Raw genomic sequence first — 25,297 nt, forward strand, 5'->3', positions numbered from 1 at the left:
GAAATACGCAGGCTCACGGTTCCTACAGTACCGTGAGCGAAAGGCCCACACTTGTCAGAAACAGACTACGTACGTCTCCACAGAGAGCTACCACCCTAGGCTGGCCTAACTCATCCAGTCTGATGAGAAACCTAACACGCTGCCACATTAAAAGAAAAACAACACACATTGGGTTCGCATCGCAGCAATGTTTCAGGAAGTTGGATTTGACAGAAATGAAATGCCCGCTCCTCGTCTGTAATTTGTTAAGTTCTCCGTTTTGAACTCAGGATTATATATCACCCCAAAATGTGCACGGTTAGTGTTTTGCCAATATAATAATGAGCAGTGTCCAATCTAAAGGTGGCCACATTTCCTTCCTCATCCAGGGTTTTGAGTGGGTGTCTGTGCAAACAAAGGTCCTGGGATTATATGAAAGGGAATGAGGTCTGGCACCGCATCGAAAAGAATCATTGAATCCCTTCAGTGTGGAAGCAGGCCATTCAGCCCATTGAGTACACATTCAGTCTCCAAATAGATTTCCTGTAACCCCGACATTTCCCATGGCTAATCCACCCAGCCTGCACATCCCTGGACACTGCAAGCAATTGAGCACGGCCAATTCACTTCACCTGCACATCTTGAGGCTGCAGGCAGAAACCAGATCACCCGGAGAAAACCCGTGCAGACACGGGGAGAATGTGCAGACCCCATGCAGACAGTCACCTGAGGTTGGAAATGAACTTGGGCCCCCTGGTGCTGTGAGGCAACAGCGCTAACCACTGAGTCACTGAACCGCCCAGCATATTAGCGGTCAAAGGCCCTGAAGCATTTTATGAGGGGATGGAAGGACGAAAAGCTTGAGTTCTCAATTCAGAATTCGCTCGGTACTTGTAAATGTTCAGATAAGCTGGCCAGATGAATAGTGGTGTTTCTGATGCATGCCCTCAAGAGAGTAACTAATGCTGTGTCCCCTCAGGACAATCAGGCAGTAAACAGCAGTGTAGAACCTCAGGATAACTCCAAATCCTTACCCTTAAAAGTTACCATATGGATAGCATGCTATTGAGACAGACGTACTTACAACTGAAGCCATGATATAGAGTGCACTGGTTTCATATTGGGAAAAAAATCTTTACCTCAGCATTCGACATCTGATATAAATCTTTGTAAGCCATGTAGACAAGGAAGGAGTTCACACCTGTCAGTAATAAAACACAGATACAGCTTCCAAATACGGTCAAAGGAAATTAGAATAACATAATTTGTGAAGGGGAGAAAATGTCATTTAGAAATTAAACGACAATATGAGATAACACGGTGCGAAGCTGGATGAACACAGCAGGCCAAGCAGCATCAGAGAAGCAGGAAGGATGATGTTTCAGGTCAAGACCCTTCTTCATAAAAATACAATATGAATGTGTTTCACAGTAGAAAGGAATGACAATTAAATATCAATACAATCAGAAAATTGTTCCACTGAAAAAAAATGTCATTTCCAATTGTGTTGCTTGCAAGTGGTGGATTGACGTGGTGACTGAAAAAGTGTTTAATTTAATTAAACTTTTCTTTTCCTCCAACTGACTAATCTTAAATATATCAAGGAATACTGTAAATTGTAGGTTGTAAGCTTTGCTAAGCATTAAGTTATCCCCACTTTTATGGCCATGAAACATCATAAATTCTCATATAATTGCACATCCTGTCACCCCCAAAGCAAAAACAATGGGTAGGCAATTGCCTAGTGCTATTATCACTAGATTATTAATCCAGAAACTCAACTAATGTTCTGGAGACCTGGGTTTGAATCCTACCATAGCAGATAATAGAATTAAAATTCAGTAATAATCTGGAATTATGAATCTAATGATGATCATGAAATCATTGTCAATTGTCAGGAAAAACCCATCTGGTTCACCAATGTCTTTCAGGGAAAGAAATCTGCCACCCTCACCTGGTCTGGCCTATATGTGACTCCTGACCCACAGCAATGTGGCTCACTCTCAAATGCCCTCTGAAATGGTGTGGCAAGGCACTCAGATGAAAGGCAGCTAGTAAGAGGCAATAAGTGCTGGCCAGCCAGCAACACCCACGTCCCATGGTTGCGTAAAAAAAGTACCAAACATTCCAGCCGTGACTAGCAACACTGGCACTTGAAGTCAATCTCAATTTTTCACAACACAAATACATGCTTCAATTGCAGAAATCTGACAGATCAGGGTTAAAAAATCACTAGGCGATGTGCACTGTGCTACAAATATATGAGAGAGAGTTTAAGACATACCCATTTGTGGCATTAGATGCCAATTACATCACAGAATAGTGACTTTACCATCATGTTGGAGGGACACATTCACACTAAGAACAAAGAACCATACAGCACAGGAACAGGCCCTTCGGCCCTCCAGGCCTGGGCCAACACATTTTGCTCTTCCATACTAAAACTGTCTTCACTTACAGGATCCATATCCCACGATTCCCTTCCCATTCATTTATTTGCCCAGGTGCTTCTTGAATGCTGCTGTTAGCTTACAAGTCAACACTCATTTTTGACTCTACATTGGGGAAACCAAGCAGAGGCTTGGGGACCGCTTTGCAGAACACCTCCGCTCGGTTCGCAACAAACAACTGCACCTCCCAGTCGCGAACCATTTCAACTCCCCCTCCCATTCCTTAGACGACATGTCCGTCCTGAGCCTCCTGCAGTGCCATAATGATGCCACCCGTAGGTTGCAGGAACAGCAACTCATATTCCGCTTGGGAACCCTACAGCCCAATGGTATCAATGTGGATTTCACCAGCTTCAAAATTTCCCCTCCCCCAACTGCATCCCAAAACCAGCCCAGCTGATCCCAGCCTGCCTAACCTGTTCGTCCTCTCACCTATCCCCTCCTCCAACTTCAAGCCGCGCCTCCATGTCCTACCTACTAACCTCATCCCGCCTCCTTGACCTGTCCGTCCTCCCCGGACTGACCTTTCCCCTCCCTACCTCCCCACCCATACTCTCCTATGCACCTATCTTCTCCTCTGTCTATCTTTGGTCCGCCTCTCCCTCTCTACTTCAGAACCCTCTCCCCATCCAGCTCTCTGATGAAGGGTCTAGGCCTGAAACGTCAGCTTTTGAGCTCCTAAGATGCTGCTCGGCCTGCTGTGTTCATCCAGCTACACACTTTGTTATCACTCATTTTTTTGAGAGAGGATGAGGCTTCAAACGTTGACTTATACACTGTAATTTACAGTACTTTTTTGAAGCTTCTTCTAAATCATGTTTGAAAATGCTACCAATTAAGTTAAGTATCAATAGCCTTGAAACACATCAAATATTCTTGCAACAAATTAAAGGAGAATTGGTTAAGTGACTTCAGGTTTGTTTTAACGAAGCATGGTGCAGCAATACTCTAGATGTTTTCCTTTCAAACCCAGAACATAAACAAATAATAATTTCCCATTTCCATTTCCACACAACATGCTCAGCGTTACTTGAGAAATCACTTCTGACTGAATAATTCATGGTGGTCCTATTATGCTTTAAATGTTACCATCTGTGACCAGCCTTCAAAACGAATTAGCAGTCAAGAAGCTTATCTCTCAATTCACAGCTGGGCATCAAAATGGCACAAACACGGCCGTAACTATACAAAGGCACAATGTCGATATCCACGCCGCATTGTCAGGCCAGATAATGGATGCAGTGGTGAGAAACAGGATGGAGGGTGCGAGGAAGGAGGGGTTCAAACACCTGAAAAGGGACGGGGGTAAAACTGGAAAGGAGGGAAATCCAAAAGCCAGAGGAATGTGGATTAGGAATGAGGAGGACTCATGCCTCGAGTGGTACAAAAGCAGAAGGGTTGAGGGCTGGGAGGTCCCTGACATCCAAGGGCTGCTCATGCTGGATCGAGGAGCTGAACCTGGATCCAATTGCATCTTTTGGGGATTAGCTGCTGCCAGCTTTTTCAGGCTTGAGAAACAGAGGCCTTCCCCTCGAAAGTTAGACATTAAAGATTTAAATTGACAGCGTTTTGCCTTTGTCCTACCTACCGTAAATCTCATAACGGATGTTGCAAAGGCAGGTTTGGGACAAGATTTGAGTTTCTAACCCTTTCACCTCTCACCCATGTTGCCACATTGTCACTTTAACAGGTTATTTCATCCCAGGTTCTGTTTCTTTTTTAAAAAGAGAAGTTGTAAAGGCAGAGATGATGAAGTGGCTACTAAAGATGGCTTATGTAAACAACGCCTGAGACCTTCAGCTTTTTTGAAAAATGTGGGAACCATGGAAGCAGCTTGAATGGGAATGACCAGCTCCCAAAGACCAGGCTTCCTAGTTTTTTTTAAACTGTAGTATCAGAAGCTGTTTAGAGACTCACAAGAGTTGGAAGCTCAGAGTGAATGTTTCCTTGCTGCTACTTTCTCTGAAATATCTCGATATCTTTTTCGCTTTGATTTGAAAACAGCATGTAAGAAACCGTGTCTGGAATCTACCTTTTTTGCCAAGGGGTGCGTTTATGGGATGCTACTATACTGGAACAGTTAATTAGTAATAGCTACTGTGCCTATTTGGTTGGGTTTTCCAATAGTTGTTATTCTAAATTCCTCTTTTGTTTCTATTTTACCCACAATATTTAAATAAATTGTGCTTTGCTCAATGTTGAGTCATTTGGCCAGCTGCATTGCATCTGGAACACGGCACTTCACACCTACCTTTCAAAAATAGTAGTAGTTGGGGTTTGAGCTGCCTTCTTCAAATATTTTGAAGGGTTCTGGTCTAGTCCAGTCCATAACATACATCCCAGATCCATACAATCATCCGAAATCGGGGTAGCAAAAAGCCATTCAGGCCCTCAAGCTTGTTTACCTTTCAATAACATCATGGGTAACATAAACTGGGGCCTTAACTTGACTTTTCTGTTCGCCCCTCCCCCTCCCAAAAGACTTTGAAGCCTCTACAAAAGCCAAGAACTGTGTTCGCTGTAAATCAGGAACAAAAACAGAAGTTGCTGGAAAAGCTCAGCAAGCCTGGCAGCATCTGTGAAGAAGGAAAAAAGTCCGGTTTCGGGTCCGGTCACTCTTCCTCAGAACGGACCCAAAACGTTAAATCTTATCTTTTCTCTTCTTCACAGATGCTGCCAGACCTGCTGAGCCTTTCCAGAAACCGCTGTTCTTCTTCCCGGCTTTGAAACCTCTGATGATCAAACACTTAAAATCAGTCTTCAATCGATCCACTAAACAGAGTCAGCATTTTTTTATTGTTTTCCACGGAAGAAAATGCAAAAGACAACCAATGTTCAAAAGAATTTCCCCTCTCTCAGAGGAAAAACCTCTGAGTATGACTAATGATATACACCGGTCCAACGCATCCTGCTTACTTCAAAATGGATGCCCAGTAAGCTCCTTTTCAAATACTACTAGTTTTCAATATCATTTTCTTATTTTTAAATTGTGCCCCAAATTCCAATTTCTCCTATGAGAGCAGAGTGACCTACTATCGTAGGATTTGAAGGATTGCCCCATATTAATGGCCTATCTTCAGGCCCAGAGGGAAAGGCCAGTTATACTTAGAATTGAATTTATTGATCAAACTGAAGCTCTAAGGAGCACAGCTTGAAGTACACAAGATGGGTTAGAACAGTACATAGAATCCTTACAGCGTGAAAGAGACCCTCTGAACAACATCTCATCCTACCCTGTCCCTGCATTTCCCATGTCTAATCCACCTAACTTGTACATCCCTGGACACATTAGGCATTTCACCTTGGCCAAGCCACCTAATCTGCACACCTTCGGACTGTGGGACGAAATCAGAGCAAACCCACGCAGACACAGGGAGAACGTGCAAGCTCTGCACAGACAGTCACCTGAGGCTGGAATCGATCCCTGGCGATAGGCAGCAGTGTTAACTGCTGAGCCACTATGCTGCCCTAATATATCATCCGCAATTTTTACTGATTTTTCTTTCCCATTTTGTGGGGAAAACGTGCTAGCGGCTGGGATGCCCTGTGTCTTTGACCTTTAGCTTTACAAAGAAGTGCAGGAAGCACCTCACTTCATCACCTCACTCCCCGTCTCCCCAGTGCCCAAGCACAATCCGAACAGCACCTACCCCTGGCTCATAATGTCCCCCACACAATAGCGACTCCAACCCACCTCCAGAGTATTTTGGTCGCCGTGCATGAAGGGAAGCATTCTTCAACATTGGCCTGGCCAAGCACCATCCTAATGGTATAGATTTCAACAATGACAACCCTCCTTCTGTAATCTGTACTGGTTCGATTCTTTTTCCTTCTTAAAAAGGTAACATTTTCATTTCAGGGAAAAGGTGACATGAACCTTCTCTGAGCCATTCCGAATGCAAGTATAGACCTCCTTTAGTGAGATCAAAACAGTAACACAGTACTCCAGATGCTGACTTACAAGTAACCTGTACAACCGCAGCAAGTCTTCACTATTTTTATAGCCCCTTCCCCCTTGCAATAAAACCCGACTTTCTCTTTGCCTTTACTTGCTGTACCTGCATGCTAACTTTCTGTAATTCACCCTGCCCGTAATTGGAGATTAAAATTCCTTCCCTACAGTATTAGTGTTTTGGACACTTTTCCATTTTAAGATATCCTAGGGTACACATCAGGTCAGCTTTGTCAGGCTGCCAAGTCCTCCACTTTAACTTGTCCCTCTGGGACCTGTAAAACAATGATTCCTTTGGTGAGCAAGAAAGAGCAGAACATTGATTCAATCTGCTGTTACATTGTACAGGTTTTAAAGGTTCACTATGCAATACCAAACCACTGCTCCAACACACGTAGAACTGTTGAAATATAGAGCAAGAGGACATTCAGCCTATTACGACTGTGGTCTCAAATTAGTCCTCCTCCACTCCTTTTTCTGCACAATAGCCCAACAAGCATGACAGAATTATTCTTCTATTCAATTCTGAAATCTGATCCAACCCTTTCAGGCAGAGCATTCCAAATCAGGACAATTCACTGCACTCATTAATTGGCATCTCCCTTCTGGTGTCCTACAGAAACGGAATGCCCTAGCGCTGGAAACAGCTACTCCTTATACTGAGGTCTACTGTACAGAAAAGGCCCTTTGGCCCATTAAGTTATAAACTCCTCTTCAGTAACTGGCAGCAACTCATGATGCTTTTGCTGCTGGTTGACAGGCTAACTCGTGTAGCCCACAGTACAATGCTTGTCCCGAAAGTCTGAGGTTCAAAGCCCAAACTAGGTCTATCTCCGTAAGATGCCTCAGCAAGCCTGACCTGTATCACAGGGCAATCTCTTACCAGGACTACTGTGCAGTCAGTTAAAATAGATAAAGGGGCAGTGGGAGATTGATTCAGAGATATTGGGTAGGGCAGGGAAATATTATTGATTAATTATTTTTTGATTGATTGTCACCTGTACGAAGATACAGTGAAAAATGTTGATTTGCATGCTCTCCAGGCAGATGGCACCGTGCAAAGTGCATCAGGGCAGCAGGACAGGGTGGCACGGGGACTTAGTGGTTAGCGCTGCTGCATCACAGACCCAGGTTAAAATAGACCCTCAGGCAACTGTCTGTTGTGGAGTTTACACATTCTCCCCGTGTCGGTGTGGGTTTCCTCCGGGTGCTCCGGTTTCCTCCTACAGGTTATGGATTGGCCATGACAAATTGTCCATAGTGTCCAGGGGTGTGTAAATTAGGTGGATTAGACATAGGAAACACAGGGCAAGGGCAGGGGGATAGGGATGGATCTGGGTGGGATGATGTTTGGACGGGTAACAGGGACATATTGAGCTGAATGGCCTGTTCCTATACTGTAGGGATTCCATGAAAAGAATGCAGACTACAGCGTTGAAGGTGCAAAGAGAGAGAACAGAATTAATATTTGAGAGTTCTGTTCAGAAATCTGCTAACAGCAGGGAAGAAGCTGTTCTTGAATTTATTCATGTACGTATTCAAACTTTTACATCTTCTGCTCAAAAGAACAGGGTGGAAGAGCGTATAACCGGACGAGGCAGGGAGGCAGACAGACAGCGAGTGATAAACACAGAAAAAGTAGTATAAACTTCAAGACAGAAAGAAATTACAACATACAGAGCAAAAACAAAGTTGCTGGAAAAGCTCAGCAGGTCTGGCAGCATCTGTGAAGGAGAAAAAATATAGTTAATATTTCGGGTCCGGTCACCCTTCCTCAGAACTGAGGAAGTTCTGAGGAAGGGTCACTGGGCCTGAAATGTTAACTCTGCTTTTCCCTTCACACACACTGCCAGACCTGCTGAGCTTTTCCAGCAACTTTGTTTTTGTTCCTGATTTACAGCATCTGCAGTTCTTTCGGTTTTTGGACAATATATGGAGACTGAGACTTGGACAATGAGGAACAGATGCAGGGGCTGGAAAAAAAAAAACTAGCTCTTTGAGGAAGTGAACTGGTCAGCACCACTGGGAAAGGTGAAAAAGAAACAAGACAGGAGGCAAATCAAAGGCTGCTGATCCTCTGGCGCATAAACTGATGGCTAAAAGGAAGTCATTTCTAATGAGTGTTATCTGTGAACTTAACACATTAAATCAGATATAGACACAAAACAGAAACACGGTGCTGTATGCTATTAAACAGACCTTTCTCTTTCACAAGAGTCTGGATTTCTTCTTTCACACCCTCATTCCAGTCGGTGATATCCACGTGCAGTGAGTAATCACAGCAGGATCTGCTGTCTGCCCACTCCCGCCATTTCTCATAGGCAGCAAGGACGCTGCTCTCAGGCTCTGGAACCACATGGTCAACTGTGAACAAAGGAAAAGAAACATCACATCAGCACCTGGGAACGCTTCTCCACCTCAAACACAGTCCTCACAATGTTCACACTCTCACATTTATGCTGCATTCTTTCTTACCTGATCAAAAGATAGAAGTGGGTCACAATACCTACTGAGGAAGGGTCACCTGTTTTCTTTCCCTTCGCAGATGCTGCCAGGCCTGCTGGGCTTTTCCAGCAACTTGGTTTTTGTTCCTGATTTACAGCATCTGCAGTTTTTTCAGTTTTTATAGAAGTAGGCCATTCAGCTGATCAAGCCTGCTTTCCCATTCAATGATCGCAGCTGATGGGATCATCGACGATTCTGCTTTCCTCCCTTTCTCCCATAACCATTAATTCCCTAACTGATTAAGACTCAGTCCACCTTAGCCTCGATTACGCTGAACAACCCAGCCTTGACTGTCCTCTCTGGTCAAAAATTACCACAGGTTGACTATCCTCAAAGAGAAACAAAATTATGCTTACCACTGCCTTAAAGGGATGACCCTTTAATCCAAAATTATGCCATCAGGTCTTAGAATCTCCTACAGGGGGAGAATTAACTGCTTTGCAAAATCCTCTATTAAGACTTGTAAGAATTTTCTACATTTCAATAACATTGAATTTCCTCCTTCTACATTCAAATGTTCACTGGCCCAACCTACTCAATCTCTCTTTGTAACACTGTTCCACCATAGCTGGCACCAGACTAATGAATTTTCTCTGGGCTGCCTCCAACACCAGTATATCCTTCTTTAGAAAAGGGGTCCATAACTCTTCACAACATTCCAGCTGTGATCTGAATAAGGCCTTGTCTAATTTTAGCAAAAGCCTCTCCACTTTTATACTCCGAGATAACAAGAACTGCAGATGTTGGAGTCAGAGATAACACAGCGTGGAGCTGGAGAAACGCAGCAGGCCAGGCATCAGTAGGAGCAGGAAAGCTGGTGTTTCAGGTCAGGACCCTTCTTCAGAAATGGGGAAGGGGTATGGGAGCTCAGAAATAAATAGATAAAGGTGGGTGGAGCTGGGGGCGGTAGGTGGGATGGGAATAGATGAGTGCAGGTAGGCAGTGGTGGGGATTGGGGTCAGTGGGGTGGGTGGGGTGGATAGGTCGGAGAGAAGATGGACAGGTTGTGTCAGGTCAAGGAGGCGGGGATGAGAGGGAGGGTTGGTCATGGGATGAGGCCGGGGGTGGGGAGATTTTCAAACTGGTGAACTCCATATTTAGGCCACTGGGCTGTAGGCTCCTAAGGTGGAATATGCGGTGTTGTTCCTTCAGTTTATGGTGGTGTCACTGGGGCACTGGAGGGGGCCCAAGATGGTCTTTTATACTCCATTCCCTTTGAAATTAAAGGTCAGTGTTCCCTTTGCCTTCCCTATTCCCGCTGGCTTTCTGTGTTTCATGGATGAGAATTCTCACATCCTTCTGTGCTGCAGCTTTCTACAGTCTTTCTTCATTTAAATCACTCTCAGCCTCTCTATTGTGCAGAATAAAGGCCATAACATTACATTCTCCCACATTATATTCCATTATAATCCGTCTATTCCTTCTGCAGACTGTCATCCTCACTATTTGCTTTCCCACCAATTTTGTGTCATCAACAAACTTGAAAATAGTACATTGACTTCCCTCAACCATGTCATTAACATATGCTTTAATGCACAGATCCCTGAACTGAAGTGCCCCATTCATCCCAACTCTGTGCCTTCCGTTACTTAGCCAATCTGTTATCCATGCTACCACTAACACTGTCCGGTCTCATTAAGAAGCCTAATGTGTGGAACCTTATGGGACACCTTTTGGCAATCCAAATATATTACATCTGCTGAAAACAATGGACGCTGGAGATCACAGCGGGCCACGTCACATTCATGGAGAAAGAGCAAGCTAACGTTTTGAGTCGAACCGACTCTTCAGAGCTGAAGTGAAGGTTTCAGTTCAGATTCCAGCATCTTGAAGTAATTTGTTTCAATATTACATCTACTTCATCTATCCTGCTTGTCACCTCCTTAAAGCACTGTAATACATATGTCATGTTAACTCTGTCTGATTATATTGCGTATTTCTGAACACTCCGCTATTAAATCCCTTTTAATCGATTCTAACGTTTTGTCCCACTGACATATATTAAGCTATGTGGCTTATAGTTATCTGGTTTTGGTCCAAAATATCTTGGCTCTTCTAACTCTGGCTCCTCAAACATCCCAGATTTTAAACACTACACCACTGGTGACTGCCTTCACTTGCTTCAGCACCCTACGTCTGGAATTCTCTTCCTAAACCTATTCACCCTTCTATGTCACTTTCTTCCTTAAAAAGATGCTCCTTGAAACCTCTCTTGGTCATCTATCTAAGATTTCCTTCTGTGGCCCAGTTTCACACTTGGTTCTGTGGTGTTCTTGTGGCGGTCCACTAAGTCAGTGGTGCAACCAAAATATGATTTGATGTTGTAGCTCTCGCAAAAGGAAGAAACGCAGTCCTCAGATCCTGACTAAATGCAAACAGCTTCAGATGTACAGAAGATGAATGACTTTTTAAAGAGATTTTCTGTTACAACACACACGAATCTTACCCCTTCAATGTACAGTTCTATACAACCCAAAGGAGTTGTGGAATTACAAAAACAAAATGGTTATGAAAAGCCCAGATTTGCAGAATGATTGACAGGCAGAAGCCATCGTTCACTCAGCCAAGTTGGTTTATCCTCTTCAGAAAGTACTTCCGCAGAAATATTTTTCAAGCCGGATCCTCGATAACAATTTTACCTCGCGCCAACAACCCTGAAGGGGACTGAATTAATTCCATGGGTCTAGGATAATCTCTCTACTTCACAGCTGAGGTAACAAGAATAGTTGGTGCATGGAGGCCAACTCAGTTGGTCATTGAAAGCTTGTGGATTGCCAGCTACGTGTGGGTGGTGCCAGTAATTTGTGGGCATGTGCTTTGTTTTGGTTCAGGCGTCTCCAGGTGGCAACATGCTCAGCTGCTGATGGCTCTCAACTGGCCCACATCTTATTTCCATGGCCTGTGCCTAGATGTGGGCTGGGCTGGGGGAATAATGCAATAATGGAGCCACCAACAGCTGAGCATGGACAACTAATTCTTTTGCTACGCAGTGAACAAACTCTGACTGCCAGTCTGGTTAATTCCCATCTGTATAGATAAACTCAACTGCTCTGAGAGTCATGCAGCACAGAAACAGACCCTTCAGTCCAACCAGTCCATACCAAATGTAATCCCAAACTAAATTAGTCCCACCTGCCTGATCCTGGCCCATATCCATCTAAAGCTTTCCTATTCTTGTCCTATTTATTATTTTATTTTTATCTTATTATCTCATTTCTTATTATCTTATCTTATTATATCTTATTATATATCTTATTTCCTGGATGTCCTACACCGTTTTCTTGTAAGTTTATGTGTGTCAGCTGTTTTTTTTTTCCAGTGCCCTCCCCCCTCGCTCTCTTCAAGTTTTTTTTGAGGGTCTGTCTCGGCCATCTGAGAATACCAGTCGCAGAGTGCTTCAGTCCTGTGCTGCTCTCCTAAAATACTTACTGTCCTCATGTCTCATCACAGTCAAAGCAGAACCACACCTGCAAGAGGGACAGCGAAATGGTGTTTATCTAGTTTGTCTCTGAAAGGCCACCAGAGTGTGTTCGAAGGAAATCTGACAGGGAAACCAAAACAAAAAAAAATTAAGAAGAAAATCTCCAAATTTCTCAAGAACAAATACTTAACCAGCAGAGGCCGGTTAATTGCCTGGTCTGGATTCAAATCCAGGTGCCAAAATTGAATGTTCCGCAGAACAGAATCGTAAAATCCGTGTCGTGTGGAAATTGGCCATTCAGCTGATTGGAATGGGCCCATTTCAATCCGTTTTATAAACAATTCCCCATGCAAATAGCCTACAGTCCCTCCGATTTTTTTCCAGGAGGGGTGGTATTTCAAGAACCACAAAACAAAATGGAACAAATTATAAACCCTGGGGATTCAGTGCAATTATTACAGAGCTACACTCAAAAGCCTGCGTTTGTCACCGCCCTACCTATTAAGGGGAACAGCATCTGGAGAAGTTCAAGTCTCTGCAGAACAAATAGAAGTCAACAATTCTGAACCTGGCACATAATTCAGCTTTTAAATTGGGTCATGAGAAAGTATCCTTGTCCAAAAGGCCCACCTCTCTCCCCCGAGCTATCAAGCCACAATGTGCATTCACAGCAGACTCCAGGCAGGCTTCCTTCAGCTCTTTTTTTTTGGAACACAGAACTCACTTTATCCACTGGCTCAAGGAACAAGGAATCATTATATGGAGGAAAACCACTTTTTAGAAACTAGAAGGCAAGGACAGAAGAGAGAGAGAGAGACAGAAAAAATAACACCAGGCACTCAGGCCTACAGATTCTTAAAATCCCCAATGTGCTTTTACGAATCTGTTTAAAGACTTAAAACAGCAAACACAATATTTCTGCAGTAAGCTTAATGATTCAGATGTCAGTCAAAAGGTCAATAAACAAAGTTGAAGGCTTTAAATCTGCCAAACTCCAGAAATATGGAAGATTTAACGCAGAGGACTTGAGGCACCATTTATCACCACCATGGGACCCAGCGAAATACAGAACTGAAAAACCCTGTTGTGTACTGTCAGCCTCCCCAGATTTCCAGGTTTCTGTTGCTATGTATTTCTTCTATATTACAAAAAAACACCGTTGCTATGGTGCATTCTTTGTGTGTTGTTACTCAACATGACTGAAACAACAGAGTTTGAGGAGGTAGCGAATTCTCTGGGGTCAAATTAAAGCTTGGAACACTAATGAAGAAACGCTCCTGAAGAGCAGGCTGGGGAATTCTGCAGGCTGTAACAACAGGATTTCTGGAAGAAGCGTCACGTTGGAATTTCAACAAACATCCCAACAGTTATTGTCCTGCAACTGTTCCCAATGAAGAAAATTGCAGCACATGCGATTTTATTACTGAAATAAAGATCACAGTTATCCTTGAACATTCCCGTTCCTCTTGTAGTACCTTTCTTGCCCAAGAACTGGAAGTTAGGGATGCAATTATACCAGGCATTCACTGGAAGGTGCACCAATATCATAGTTTCCATCTCCTGTGCCATGGCTTCCCAGGGATTTTGGCTAATGAATGACGCCAAGACTCATTAACAGGCCTGACACCACCCATTCAAACTAACCCTCACAAGTTCAGGTTTTGTTAGATTTCTTATGACACCTAGCAACAGCTGCAAAAATGTGAAGACAGGTGAACCCAGGCAGTACCTGTCACATTTACGTCTGCTGAGCCTTCATTGCACTCTCTCACTGGTAATAATTTATTTCCCGAGATAAGGCAGCTAAACTGCTCACAGCACTCCACTCCTATACAAGTGAGATACTACTCCAGTACACAAATCATCTCACAATATAGGCTAACCTTCCATTAGCCTTCCTAATTGTTCGCTCTATTTCATTGAATCCCGAGAATGGATGCAGGCCATTCAGCCCATACCAACCATCCTACCCAGAGCCAACCCCCCCCCGCCCTAACCTATCCCTATAATTCCCAAGACTAACCTAGCTAATCTACACAACCCTAGACACAGTGAGCAATTTAGCATGGCCAACCCACCAAACCTACCCATTTTTGGACTTTGGGAGGAAACCAGAGCACTCAGAGGAAACCCACAGAGATTCGAGGAGAATGTGCAAACTCCATATAGACATATGCCCACAGATGGGATTGAACCTGGGTCCCTGTCACTGTAAGGCAGCGGTGTTAACCACTGAACCACTGTGACCCCCACGTAACTTATCAAAAAGAGCCCCCAGGTCCTGTTGTGTATCTACACTTTCTAACCTATTGTGATGTGGGAAATATGTTGCACATCTTTATTTTCCTACCACAGTGTGTGACCTCTTATTTTTCCACATCGTATTCCATCTGCCATGTTCTAGCTCACTTGTTTGGGTCTGACCAAATTCTTGTGAAACTGCTTTAGACCTTCCTCACAAACACGCATTGCCTCACAGTTTTGTAAAATCCCCTAAATTTGGAAATATTACATTTGGCCCGCACTGACAAATCATTAATGTAAGATGTGAGCAGCTGGGACCCAAGTGTTGATCCTTGGGGTACACCACTAGCCTTAGTCTGACGATGCAAGAATTTGTACCTAATGTTTTCTGTCGGTCATTCATTAACCCACGCTAGTATGTTACTTCTTCCCAAAGTGCTTTAAGTTTTCTCACCAGCCTGCGGTGGATTTTAATCAGAAGCTTTCCTCAAATCTAACCATGCTACATCCATCATCTCTCCTTTTATCATTTTGTTAATAATATCTCCCCCCTAGTAAGTTTATCAAATCCATGCTATATTCAAGCAGATTATCACCAACAAGGTATTCATTTACCTCATTGTAGTGACTGGAAGCAGGTGGACCTTGTTGACTATGAGATCCTTGATTGGGCCTGTTAGTCTGGACCAATCCAGGAAAGCCCTGGATGGCCTATATAACCAGGAGATGTAGGCTCCCCTCAGTTCTGGGACTGACCCTGACCCTTTTATCCTTTATAATAGATTTTATTATTTTTCCTATTAATGGCTAATATACCTTGTTTTCTCTTTTAAATGGTAGTGGTATTTGCTACCAATCAATCCACAAGAATCATTCAATGCCTTCTATAGTCACTACCTCTAACAATTTGGGATGTAGGCCTTCAGGTCCTGGGGTTTTTATCAATATTAATTTTTTCTAACTAGTGTCAATTTCCTTCTCCCTTACTCTGACTTGCAGCTCTAATCATTTGTTCTGGGAGATTTCTGGCATCTCCCTCAGGGAAAAACTGAGCAAAGTAATCATTTAGCTTCTCTGCCATTTCTCCATTCCCCATCATTAATCTTGACTCTGTTTTAGCCAAATATTTTGTTTGTGTCTATGGAAAGAGTTCTAGCCCATATCTGTTTGTATTGCTGGATTTCATTCACATTCTGTTTCCCTTTCTTCATTATATTCTGTCAGCCTTAGAATTTGTCGTGTTACTAGCAGCTTTATAGGCCTTTTCTTTTGATCTTCTATAATCTTGAACCTCCTTTGTTAACCATAGTCAATTGACCTTGTGTTTTTGAAAAAAAATGTCTTGAAGGATGTATATTTGTAAGCTGTGTAAAGATGGCTAGCTGTAAGTTGTCTTTATAGAATGATTATTATCTGTTGGCTTTGTGCAGTCATATCTTAATGTATTTTTCCAATCCAACTCAGCCAAATGGTACCTCATAGAATCTCTACAGTGTGTGGAAGCAGGCCATTCAATCCATTGAGTCCAAAAAGCATCACAATCCCCCTACCCCAACCCTGTATTCCTGCATTTCTTGTGGCCAATCCACCCAGCCTGTACATTCCTAAAGTATGGAGCTGGATGAACACAGCAGGCCAAGCAGCATCTCAGGAGCACAAAAGCTGATGTTTTGGGCCTGGACCCTTTATCAGCTGCTGTTTGGCCTGCTGTGTTCATCCAGCTCCACACTTTGTTATCTCAGGTTCTCCTCTAGTATCTGTAGTTCCTATTTCTTATACTAAATAATTTCCCTTATTCTAACTTAGCAACCTTGGCTCAGATTAAACTATTCATTTTCAATGTAAAATGTGACCATATTTTGGTCATTCATCCCTAAAGGTTCTTGGACAGTAAGATTGTCAATTAGCCCTTTCTTATTACATAATGCTAGACAACATGGCTGCAATATACCACTCTAGAAAACCATCCCTAACCCACTGCAGTAACTCAACCACACAGCTTTATTGTCTAACTGGTTTGTCTAGTCTGAGGGTTGGGTGAGTGAAATAAACCTAGATCTTCCTTTAACAGGCAGCCACAGGAAAGGGGGAGGGTACTGCATCTTAGGGATGGTCTGTTCTGTGCATCCACCCAAGACTCCCAGGGCAGATAGTATTCTTTATCTAAGAACATAGGCAGCTACAATGCAAGTTCTGGTAGCAGCTGATTATTTTCCCCCAGAGTGTGTTGCAAGCCATGGCAGGAATGTGACAAGTGGTGTGGCTTGTCAATAAATCCAATCTAGCAAACTCCTAGCTGATAATGCTTTCCAGGTCCCACACTTCTGACAGAGACCCATTGGCAATTCAGATTATCAGGAAATTGGGGCTTACTCACTTTTAGTGAATGGAGGAGTGCAGCACAGTAACTGGGGTACTTCAAGATGCTAACTTTAATTCCAGAAAATGGCGGCTCAGTGGTTAGCACTGTTGCTTTCTCAGCACTGGAGACCCAGGTTTGATTCCACCCTGGGGCAACTGTGTGGAGTTTGCACATTCTCCGTGTCTGTGGGTTTCCTCCGGATGCTCTGGCTTCTTCCCACGGTTGAAAGATGTACAGATTATTAGGGTGGATTGGCCATGTTAAAAGGCCAATGGTATCCAGGGATGTGCAGGCTAAGTGGGTTAGCCAGGGGAAAAGCAAGGTTACAAGGATAGGGTGGGTTGCTCTTCACAGGTTGGTGTGGACTTGAGGGCTGAATGGCTACTCTGCATGGATTTTATGATTCTTTCAAAATATCCAAAAGTTTTTTCTGTGGCTTCTTCCTTCAGAACACTGATGTACAGGACTCCCAAAATGGAGGGCCAATAATATGGCAGCATAACCCATATTACCTCATTTCCTCACCTAGTGAGGTTCCAGTGCTTCAGAACATAAACCCTGGTTTCTAATAATTGCCAGTGTGGCAAATCCCTTTGCTGCAAAAACAAATTGGTGCAACTGAGTCAGACAGACATGAGGAGTAACTGCAGATGAGGCAGGTGCCAAAGTCCTAATTTATCAATTATTTCAGCTCCAAAAAGTAAAATCCCCATGAGGGGCAATACATGCAAAAAAAATGAGCAGCCCAGGCATTGAAGATTTCCCCAAACAAGCCAGAAAGAGCTAGTTAATTGGATATAAATTAAGCACAGCTCAGCATGTTCACTCAGCATTCAATCAGGCAAACGAAGTAGACAACTCAGCATAGTGACTGACCCAAAGGGCCAATGCTTCCACTTGACTTACTCTAGTTGCCACTATTCCCAATGATTGAAATTTGGATCATCTTCCTCACCCCCACTGCTGTTCATTAAAAAAAGTCTCATGAACACTGTAGATTTTCTGGCAATGACTCTTGGGGATGACTGTTAAGGGATGGGGAGGTCAGCTAAATATTAGAAAAAAATTAGCACAGAGCAGGTTTAGCAGTCATAAAAGTGGATAAATTTGCAGTTCTAGATGAGTTATGCCCCAGACTGTTGAGGGAGGCAAGAAAGGAGATATCAGGGGTGCTGAAAATAATTTTCAGATGTGCTTTGGCCACAGGGCAGCTCAGTGGTTAGCACTGCTGCCTCACAGTACCAGGGACCCAGGTTCGATTCCACCCTTGGGTGACTGTGGAGTTTGCACATTCTCCCCATGTCTGAAGATTTCTTCCGGATGCTCCATTTTCCTCCTGCAGGTTAGGTGGATTGGCATGCTAAATTGCCCATAGTGCTCAAGGATGTGTAGCTTAGGTGGATTATAGGGGAATGGGTCTGGGTAGGACCTTCCAAGAGTCAGTGTGGACTAGTTGGGCTTCAGGGCCTGTTTCCACACTACAGGGATTTTATTAAGGTCTATGAAGCCAGACGACCACTATCATTGTCCTGCTGCTAAAAACAGGAGGGCAGGATTGCCTAGAAAATGACAGGTTAGTCTAACCTCAGGTGGAGAAGTTGAGAAAGCATTGAGGGGCAGAAGATATTTGGACTTGGTGAGCCACTGGTTGTTAGTGTAGATTTGCTATGGGAAGGATGTGCTTGACAAGTTTGATCAATCTTTTCAGGAGGTGAGCAGGAGAGTTGATTGGTGGGGGGGGGTAGCAAACAAAACTGCAGGATGATATTAACAGATTGGTAGAGCAATGACAAATGAAATTCAACCCAGAAAAGTGAGTGTTAATACACTTGGGGAGATCTAGCAAAGCAAAGGGTTGCACCATGAAATGTAAGACCCCAGGCAGTACTGAAGATCAGAAGGACCTTGGCTTGCATACCCACATGTTCCAGGAAGTAACATGACAAGTAGATAATTTGGCTAAGGCAGCACATGGAAACACTTGCCTTTAACAGAAAAACTCGGGGGGGGGGGGGATGAAGAGGTTATATTGGAACTGTATAAAACACTGATTAGGTCATGAGATAATGGGAACTGCAGATGCTGGAGATTCCAAGATAATAAAATGTGAGGCTGGATGAACACAGCAGGCCAAGCAGCATCTCAGGAGCACAAAAGCTGACGTTTCGGGCCTAGACCCTTCATCAGAGAGGGGGATGGGGGGAGGGAACTGGAATAAATAGGGAGAGAGGGGGAGGCGGACCGAAGATGGAGAGTAAAGAAGATAGGTGGAGAGGGTGTAGGTGGGGAGGTAGGGAGGGGATAGGTCAGTCCAGGGAAGACGGACAGGTCAAGGAGGTGGGATGAGGTTAGTAGGTAGCTGGGGGTGCGGCTTGGGGTGGGAGGAAGGGATGGGAGAGAGGAAGAACCGGTTAGGGAGGCAGAGACAGGTTGGACTGGTTTTGGGATGCAGTGGGTGGGGGTGAAGAGCTGGGCTGGTTGTGTGGTGCAGTGGGGGGAGGGGATGAACTGGGCTGGTTTAGGGATGCAGTGGGGGAAGGGGAGATTTTGAAACTGGTGAAGTCCACATTGATACCATATGGCTGCAGGGTTCCCAGGCGGAATATGAGTTGCTGTTCCTGCAACCTTCGGGTGGCATCATTGTGGCAGTGCAGGAGGCCCATGATGGACATGTCATCAAGAGAATGGGAGGGGGAGTGGAAATGGTTTGCGACTGGGAGGTGCAGTTGTTTGTTGCGAACTGAGCGGAGGTGTTCTGCAAAGCGGTCCCCAAGCCTCCGCTTGGTTTCCCCAATGTAGAGGAAGCTGCACCGGGTACAGTGGATGCAGTATACCACATTGGCAGATGTGCAGGTGAACCTCTGCTTAATGTGGAATGTCATCTTGGGGCCTGGGATGGGGGTGAGGGAGGAGGTGTGGGGACAAGTGTAGCATTTCCTGCGGTTGCAGGGGAAGGTGCCGGGTGTGGTGGGGTTGGAGGGCAGTGTGGAGCGAACAAGGGAGTCACGGAGAGAGTGGTCTCTCCGGAAAGCAGACAGGGGAGGGGATGGAAAAATGTCTTGGGTGGTGGGGTCGGATTGTAAATGGCGGAAGGTCATGACTGGAGTACTGTGTGCAACTATTGCTAGTGCATTAAAGGAAGCATGTATTGCACTAAAACGTACACCAAACAAACTTACCAGGGTGCTAACACGGCTGTGGGGTCTGAACTTTGAGAAAAATTGGCTAAGTCTTAGACTGTAAGAACTGCTGATGCTGGAGTCTGAGATAAGTGTGGAGCTGGATGAACAGAACAGGCCAGGCAGCATCAGAGGAGCAAGAAAGCTGACATTTCAGGTCAGGACCCTTCTTCAGCTCCACACCTTGTTGACTAAGTCGTGGGTTATTTCTTTGGAGCAGTGCCAACTGACAAGGAGCCAATAGAGAAGTACAAAATTGAGGGGTACAGATAAAGTGGATAGGAAGGCCTTTATCCCCATGATCAAGCAGTCAATAACAAGGGATGGAGATTTAAAGAAAGATGAAGTCTAAGAGGGGAGTGGAGGAGAAAGTTTTCAGAGGGTGGGGAGGAGTCTGGCATTCACTGCCTGAAATGTTGGTTGAGACAAAGTTGCTTAATTCAAGTTAGACATTGACTTGCATTGTCATAACCTCCAGGACTATAGGCCAAGAGCTGGAAAACGGGATGAGTGTGGTCAGATATTTGTCGACTGGTACAGATGTGATGGATTAAACATCCTCAGTATTACAAACATCTGGAAGTCTGAATAATTGAGAATGGTCCTCAAATATAAAAGGGGCAGATCACTGACAGTGTAACCGATGAAAATCCACTCAAAATGAGCTTCAGCAGTTACTGAGCAGTTGAACACTCTCTTAAGTGGCAGAGACACTTAATTTTACTTAACCTTAATTTAATTAGACAGGGTTTAATTTTGAAATAAACATAAAACAAACAACATACTCCAAACTCCATCCCATCTGAGCAAAATCCTGAGCAGGGAGATTTCCAAACCAGCCACTCCAAGCACACACCCTTGTGTAGCCTCCACTACTGCCCCTCAGGGCCAGGGACCTGGGTTCAATTCCCCCCATGGGTGAATTCCTGTCTGGAGTTTGCACATTCTCCCCATGTTTGCATGGGTTTCCTCCCACAATCCAAAGATGTGCAGGTTAGGTGAACTGGCCATGATAAATTGCCCCATGATGGCTAGGGATGCACATGATGGATGGATTCACCATTGTTTTTGCAGGGTTGGTTGGGGGGGTTCTGGGTGGGATGCTCTTTGACCGGTTGATGTAGACTTGATGGGCCGAATGCTTCCACTCTGTTGGGGTTATAAGTCTCAGTTTCAACTCACCATTTGCTAAAACCACAAGAGAATGGTGAATTTTCAAGGGACAATGGTAGTTTTCCAAACTGATCTTGATAACAGGGTTCTTCTGATCAGTCAGTCAATCAATGTCATGATTCTTAACCCATTAAAACAACAAGCCCAGCATCACAGGTAGGGTGCCCAAGAATTCTGAATATATAACAATTTGGATTTGGGAAGGCAGGATCCCTGAATCTCTCAAGCCATGCAAAGGTGAACCTTTTCTGGAAATCATTGTGCTCGATTACATCTGTCCTGTCTCAAGGGCAACAGCACAATGAACATGTTTGTCATTTGCACTTCAAGATCACAGCTGCAGCTTCGAACTTCAGTTCCACCAATCCAAATATTGCACAAATCCACTTTCATGGTTGTTAATAATTGGTTTCTGTTGTGAATACAGGGTGGGTCTCTGATTAATCCTTTTCCCCCACATAGGGGGAAAACTTTTAAAATACTGATGCGCAACTACCTTTAATAACCAAGCCAAACCATTTGCATTTCAGAAAAGGAAGTCAACTGGAAGCACCCAACAGTCACACATCTGGGTCCAGTGTGTGGAGTGTTTCAATTTAGAGGAAGTCAAAGTTGCTGCATTAGCAAACACCTCTTAGTCTAGAGCTAAGAATAGTACTGGTCGAACTTCTTTCAAAATTTGGTGGACCAGGAACCCCTCCCATTGTGTTTTTAAAAAAACAAAGAACTGCAGATCCTGTAAATCAGGAGCAAAAACAGAAGTTGCTGGAAAAACTCAAGTCCAGCAGCATCTGCAAAGAAAGAAAATCAGTTAATGTTTTGGGTCCAGTGATTTTTTTTTTCCTCAGAACAGAGGACCTGAAATGTTAACTTCTGTTTTCTGTCACAGATGCTGCTGTATCTGGTGAGCTTTTGCAGCAGCTTCTGTTTTACTCCCTCCCATTCTCACTGCCTGCCATTGCTAAGAGTTGGCAAGATTTGTAGCTTGTCGCTCCATCAGTTTCTGATGGAGGCAGGACCACTACACACTGCACCAGCTTATCCCCCAAGACCTAGTGACAGTGCTAGGTTCAATTCAAATTTTACAAATAAGGTGACTTGCTGGAGCCCAATTCAGCAGAAACTATAGCTATTTTAGCACCACTTTTTACAACAAATTTAATGACATTTCTGAAGACTGAAGGACGTGCTTGGTAAGTGGCCCTGTTCTCCATGATATAAACTTGTGTTTTCAACATTATCACAACCCAAACTATTTTCACAGGTGTGCTACCAAGCCAGAGCAGCAGAGTAGGGCTGGTGGCTAACCACCTTTTTAAAAAGTAAAGTTGCCACAGTGAGTGAGAGATGCATACCCAAGGGTTGCCAAGCCTCAGATCATGGTAACGTCAAACAGTGTGACAGTTGAGCCCACCCTGTTGGCATCTCAAGCCAACCATTCAGCCAACTGAACCAAATGACACCTTGGTTTTAAAAAGGTTGGTGTTAAACAACATTATGGAAAAGGAGGACAGGATGTGTGGGAGGAAGAGATCATTGGAGAAGTCCAGGCATTGCAATCACCAATGTCGTAAGAGAGGCAGAGGAGTGTGGTGTTGCAGGAACACCAGGATCCTAGTCCAATCTCCATTTACTGAGTTTTGCCACAATCCACAAGTGTTCCTACTATCCCTATAGTGCAGAAGCAGGCCACTTAGCCCAGTGAGTCTACACTGACCCTCCAAATAGCATTCCACCCACACCCATCTTCCTAAACCCCATCCTTGTAATCCTGCTACATGAGAAACACAGAAGTAAAATTCCAACAGTCATTTTGAGGATAATCAAGACTAATGTGGGGCAACTAAGAGGTGCTGTGTCACTGGAACAAATGCAGTTAAGCATTTCAGGAATGTTCAAAAGATTATCACACAATTACTGATATAAATGACAAAGGATGGTGGATCAGGGACTTCACATCTCAATGCTACTTCTGTGAGACAATGTCTTGTCAAATCAAATCACTAACTCTACACAAGAATGTAGATTCAAGGAAACATGACGATTAATGGTGTCACATTCTTTCAGCAGCTTAGAAAGTGTGACTGATACACTGTTCACAATATTCAGGTCTCACTGCAAAGGATTTTTTTGCCAATCGTACACTGCACTCACAAATTCATCTTTATGAACACACTCGGATGTTTGTTTGCAGGAAATGTAGTGGGATAGCTGTCTCTCTCAGGGGCCAACAGACTAGAGAGAAGGAAGTGGGGTTGAAAGTGGATAATGCTTTACATGTGAATGGAGCTTCTTGCTGTTTTGTCACAACTTGCAAATAAAAAAACTACTTACATTTTTGTGCTCCAACCACGTCGTTGTACTGTGTCTCACTTGTTGTAAACATTATACACATCTAAACCCCTCCTAACACATCACTTACCATCGCAGATCCATTGAATCTTCCTCTTGTGAAATTAAGGCCTCAGTTTTCAGAGAATTAAACAAAGAACTGCAGATGTTGAAAATTGGAAACAATTGCTTGAGAAACTCAGCAGGTCTGGCAGTACCTTTGGGCAGTTATGGAGATGTACAGCATGGAAACAGGCCCTTCAAACCAACACATCTATGCTGAACAGATTTCCTCAACTAATCTAGTCCTATATGCCAGCATTTGGCCCATATCCTCCTAAATCCTTCCTATTCACGTACCCATCCAGATGCCTTTTCAATGTTGAATTATACCAGCCTCCACCACCACCACCTCTGGCAACTCGCTTCATACGTGCACCACCCTCTGCATCTAAATGTTGCCCCTTAGGACCCCTTAATATCTTTATTCTCTCAACTTGAACCTATGCCTTCTAGTTTTGGACTCCCCTACCCCAGGCATAAAACCTTGGCTGTTCACCCTATCCATGCCCCTCATGGATATAGAGGTGGCAGAGTGGCTCAGTACTTAGCATGGCTGCCTCACAGCATTGGAGACCTGAGTTCAATTCCAGCTTCAGGCGGCTGTCTGTGTGAAGTTTGCACATTCTCTCCATGTCCGCATGGGTTTGCCCTGGCTTCTTCCTACAGTCCAAAAGATGTGCAGGTTCAGTGTATTGGTCATGCTAAATTGCCCAGTGTCCAGGGATGTGTTGGTTAGCTGGATTAACCATGGGAAATACAGATGTATGGAAGTGAATCCGGGTGAGATGATCTTCAGAGCGTCAGCATAGACTTGTTGGGCCAAATGGCCTGTTTCCACACTAGGGGTTCTAGGATGATTTTATATCCTCTCCAAGGTCACCTCTCAGTCTCAAACACTCCAGGGAAAAATATCCCCAGCGTATTGAGCCTCCCCCTAAAGCTCAAGCCCTCAAACCCTGGCAACATCCTTGTAAATTTTTTTCTGAATCCTTTGTGTTAATATTTCAAGTCAAGAAACATTCCCCTCAATTTCAGTCCTCAGATGCTCCTGGAATTTCAAGTCCAATTCTTGAACTTTTTCCTCTCTCCACAGATGCAGCCAGAACCTGCTAATTTTCCCCAGCAATTTTTGTTTCTGTCCCCATTCTAGGAGGATACTGAAGAGTTGCTAAGTGTAATCTGGTAATCATGTCACAATACATTCCTCAGCCAATTACTTGCTTAGATTACCTCGTCAGTCTCACACTGGGGACCTGTTAGCTCAGTTGGCTGGACAGCTGGTTTGTGAGGAGGGGTTCAAGCAGAGCACAAGTGGAGGTCACCATGAAGGGACCACCTTCTCACCCTTGCTGGAGGTGTGGTGACCCTCATGTTACAACCAGCTCTCAGTCTCTCTAATGAGAGAGCAGCCTCACTGTCCTCCCATTACAGTCCCTCACTGCTATTTGCACAATCTCCTATGCAAAACTGGCAGCCAGGTTTCACACATTAACAACTGTGACCACATCTCAAAACTATTTCGTTGGCGGTCCAGTGCTTTCAGGCAACCTAAGCTCTCGAATTTATTTAAACCCAAGTTACTTTTTCCTTCCGAGCAGTCACGTTTCTTTTTTGTCGCAAGCAGACTGCTCACAAAAG

General features: G+C 44.1%; 1 protein-coding gene across 5 annotated transcripts in view; it reads right to left on the reverse strand.

Annotated features, from left to right (window-relative positions):
* The window catches only part of LOC125458184 (dihydropyrimidinase-related protein 3-like), a 227,507-nt gene that overhangs the window by 85,889 nt on the left and 116,321 nt on the right, over positions 1–25,297 (reverse strand). For all 5 annotated transcript variants that reach the window (XM_059650779.1, XM_048543174.2, XM_048543175.2 and 2 more), the window contains exons 4-5: positions 8,581–8,745; positions 1,119–1,180 (exon numbers count right to left, since the gene is read on the reverse strand). In XM_059650779.1, coding sequence (XP_059506762.1) covers positions 1,119–1,180; positions 8,581–8,745 — 227 coding nt within the window. The remainder of the gene's footprint in view (positions 1–1,118; positions 1,181–8,580; positions 8,746–25,297) is intronic.

The sequence above is a fragment of the Stegostoma tigrinum genome, chromosome 13, assembly GCF_030684315.1.
Source record: "Stegostoma tigrinum isolate sSteTig4 chromosome 13, sSteTig4.hap1, whole genome shotgun sequence".
Lineage (NCBI taxonomy): Eukaryota > Metazoa > Chordata > Chondrichthyes > Orectolobiformes > Stegostomatidae > Stegostoma > Stegostoma tigrinum.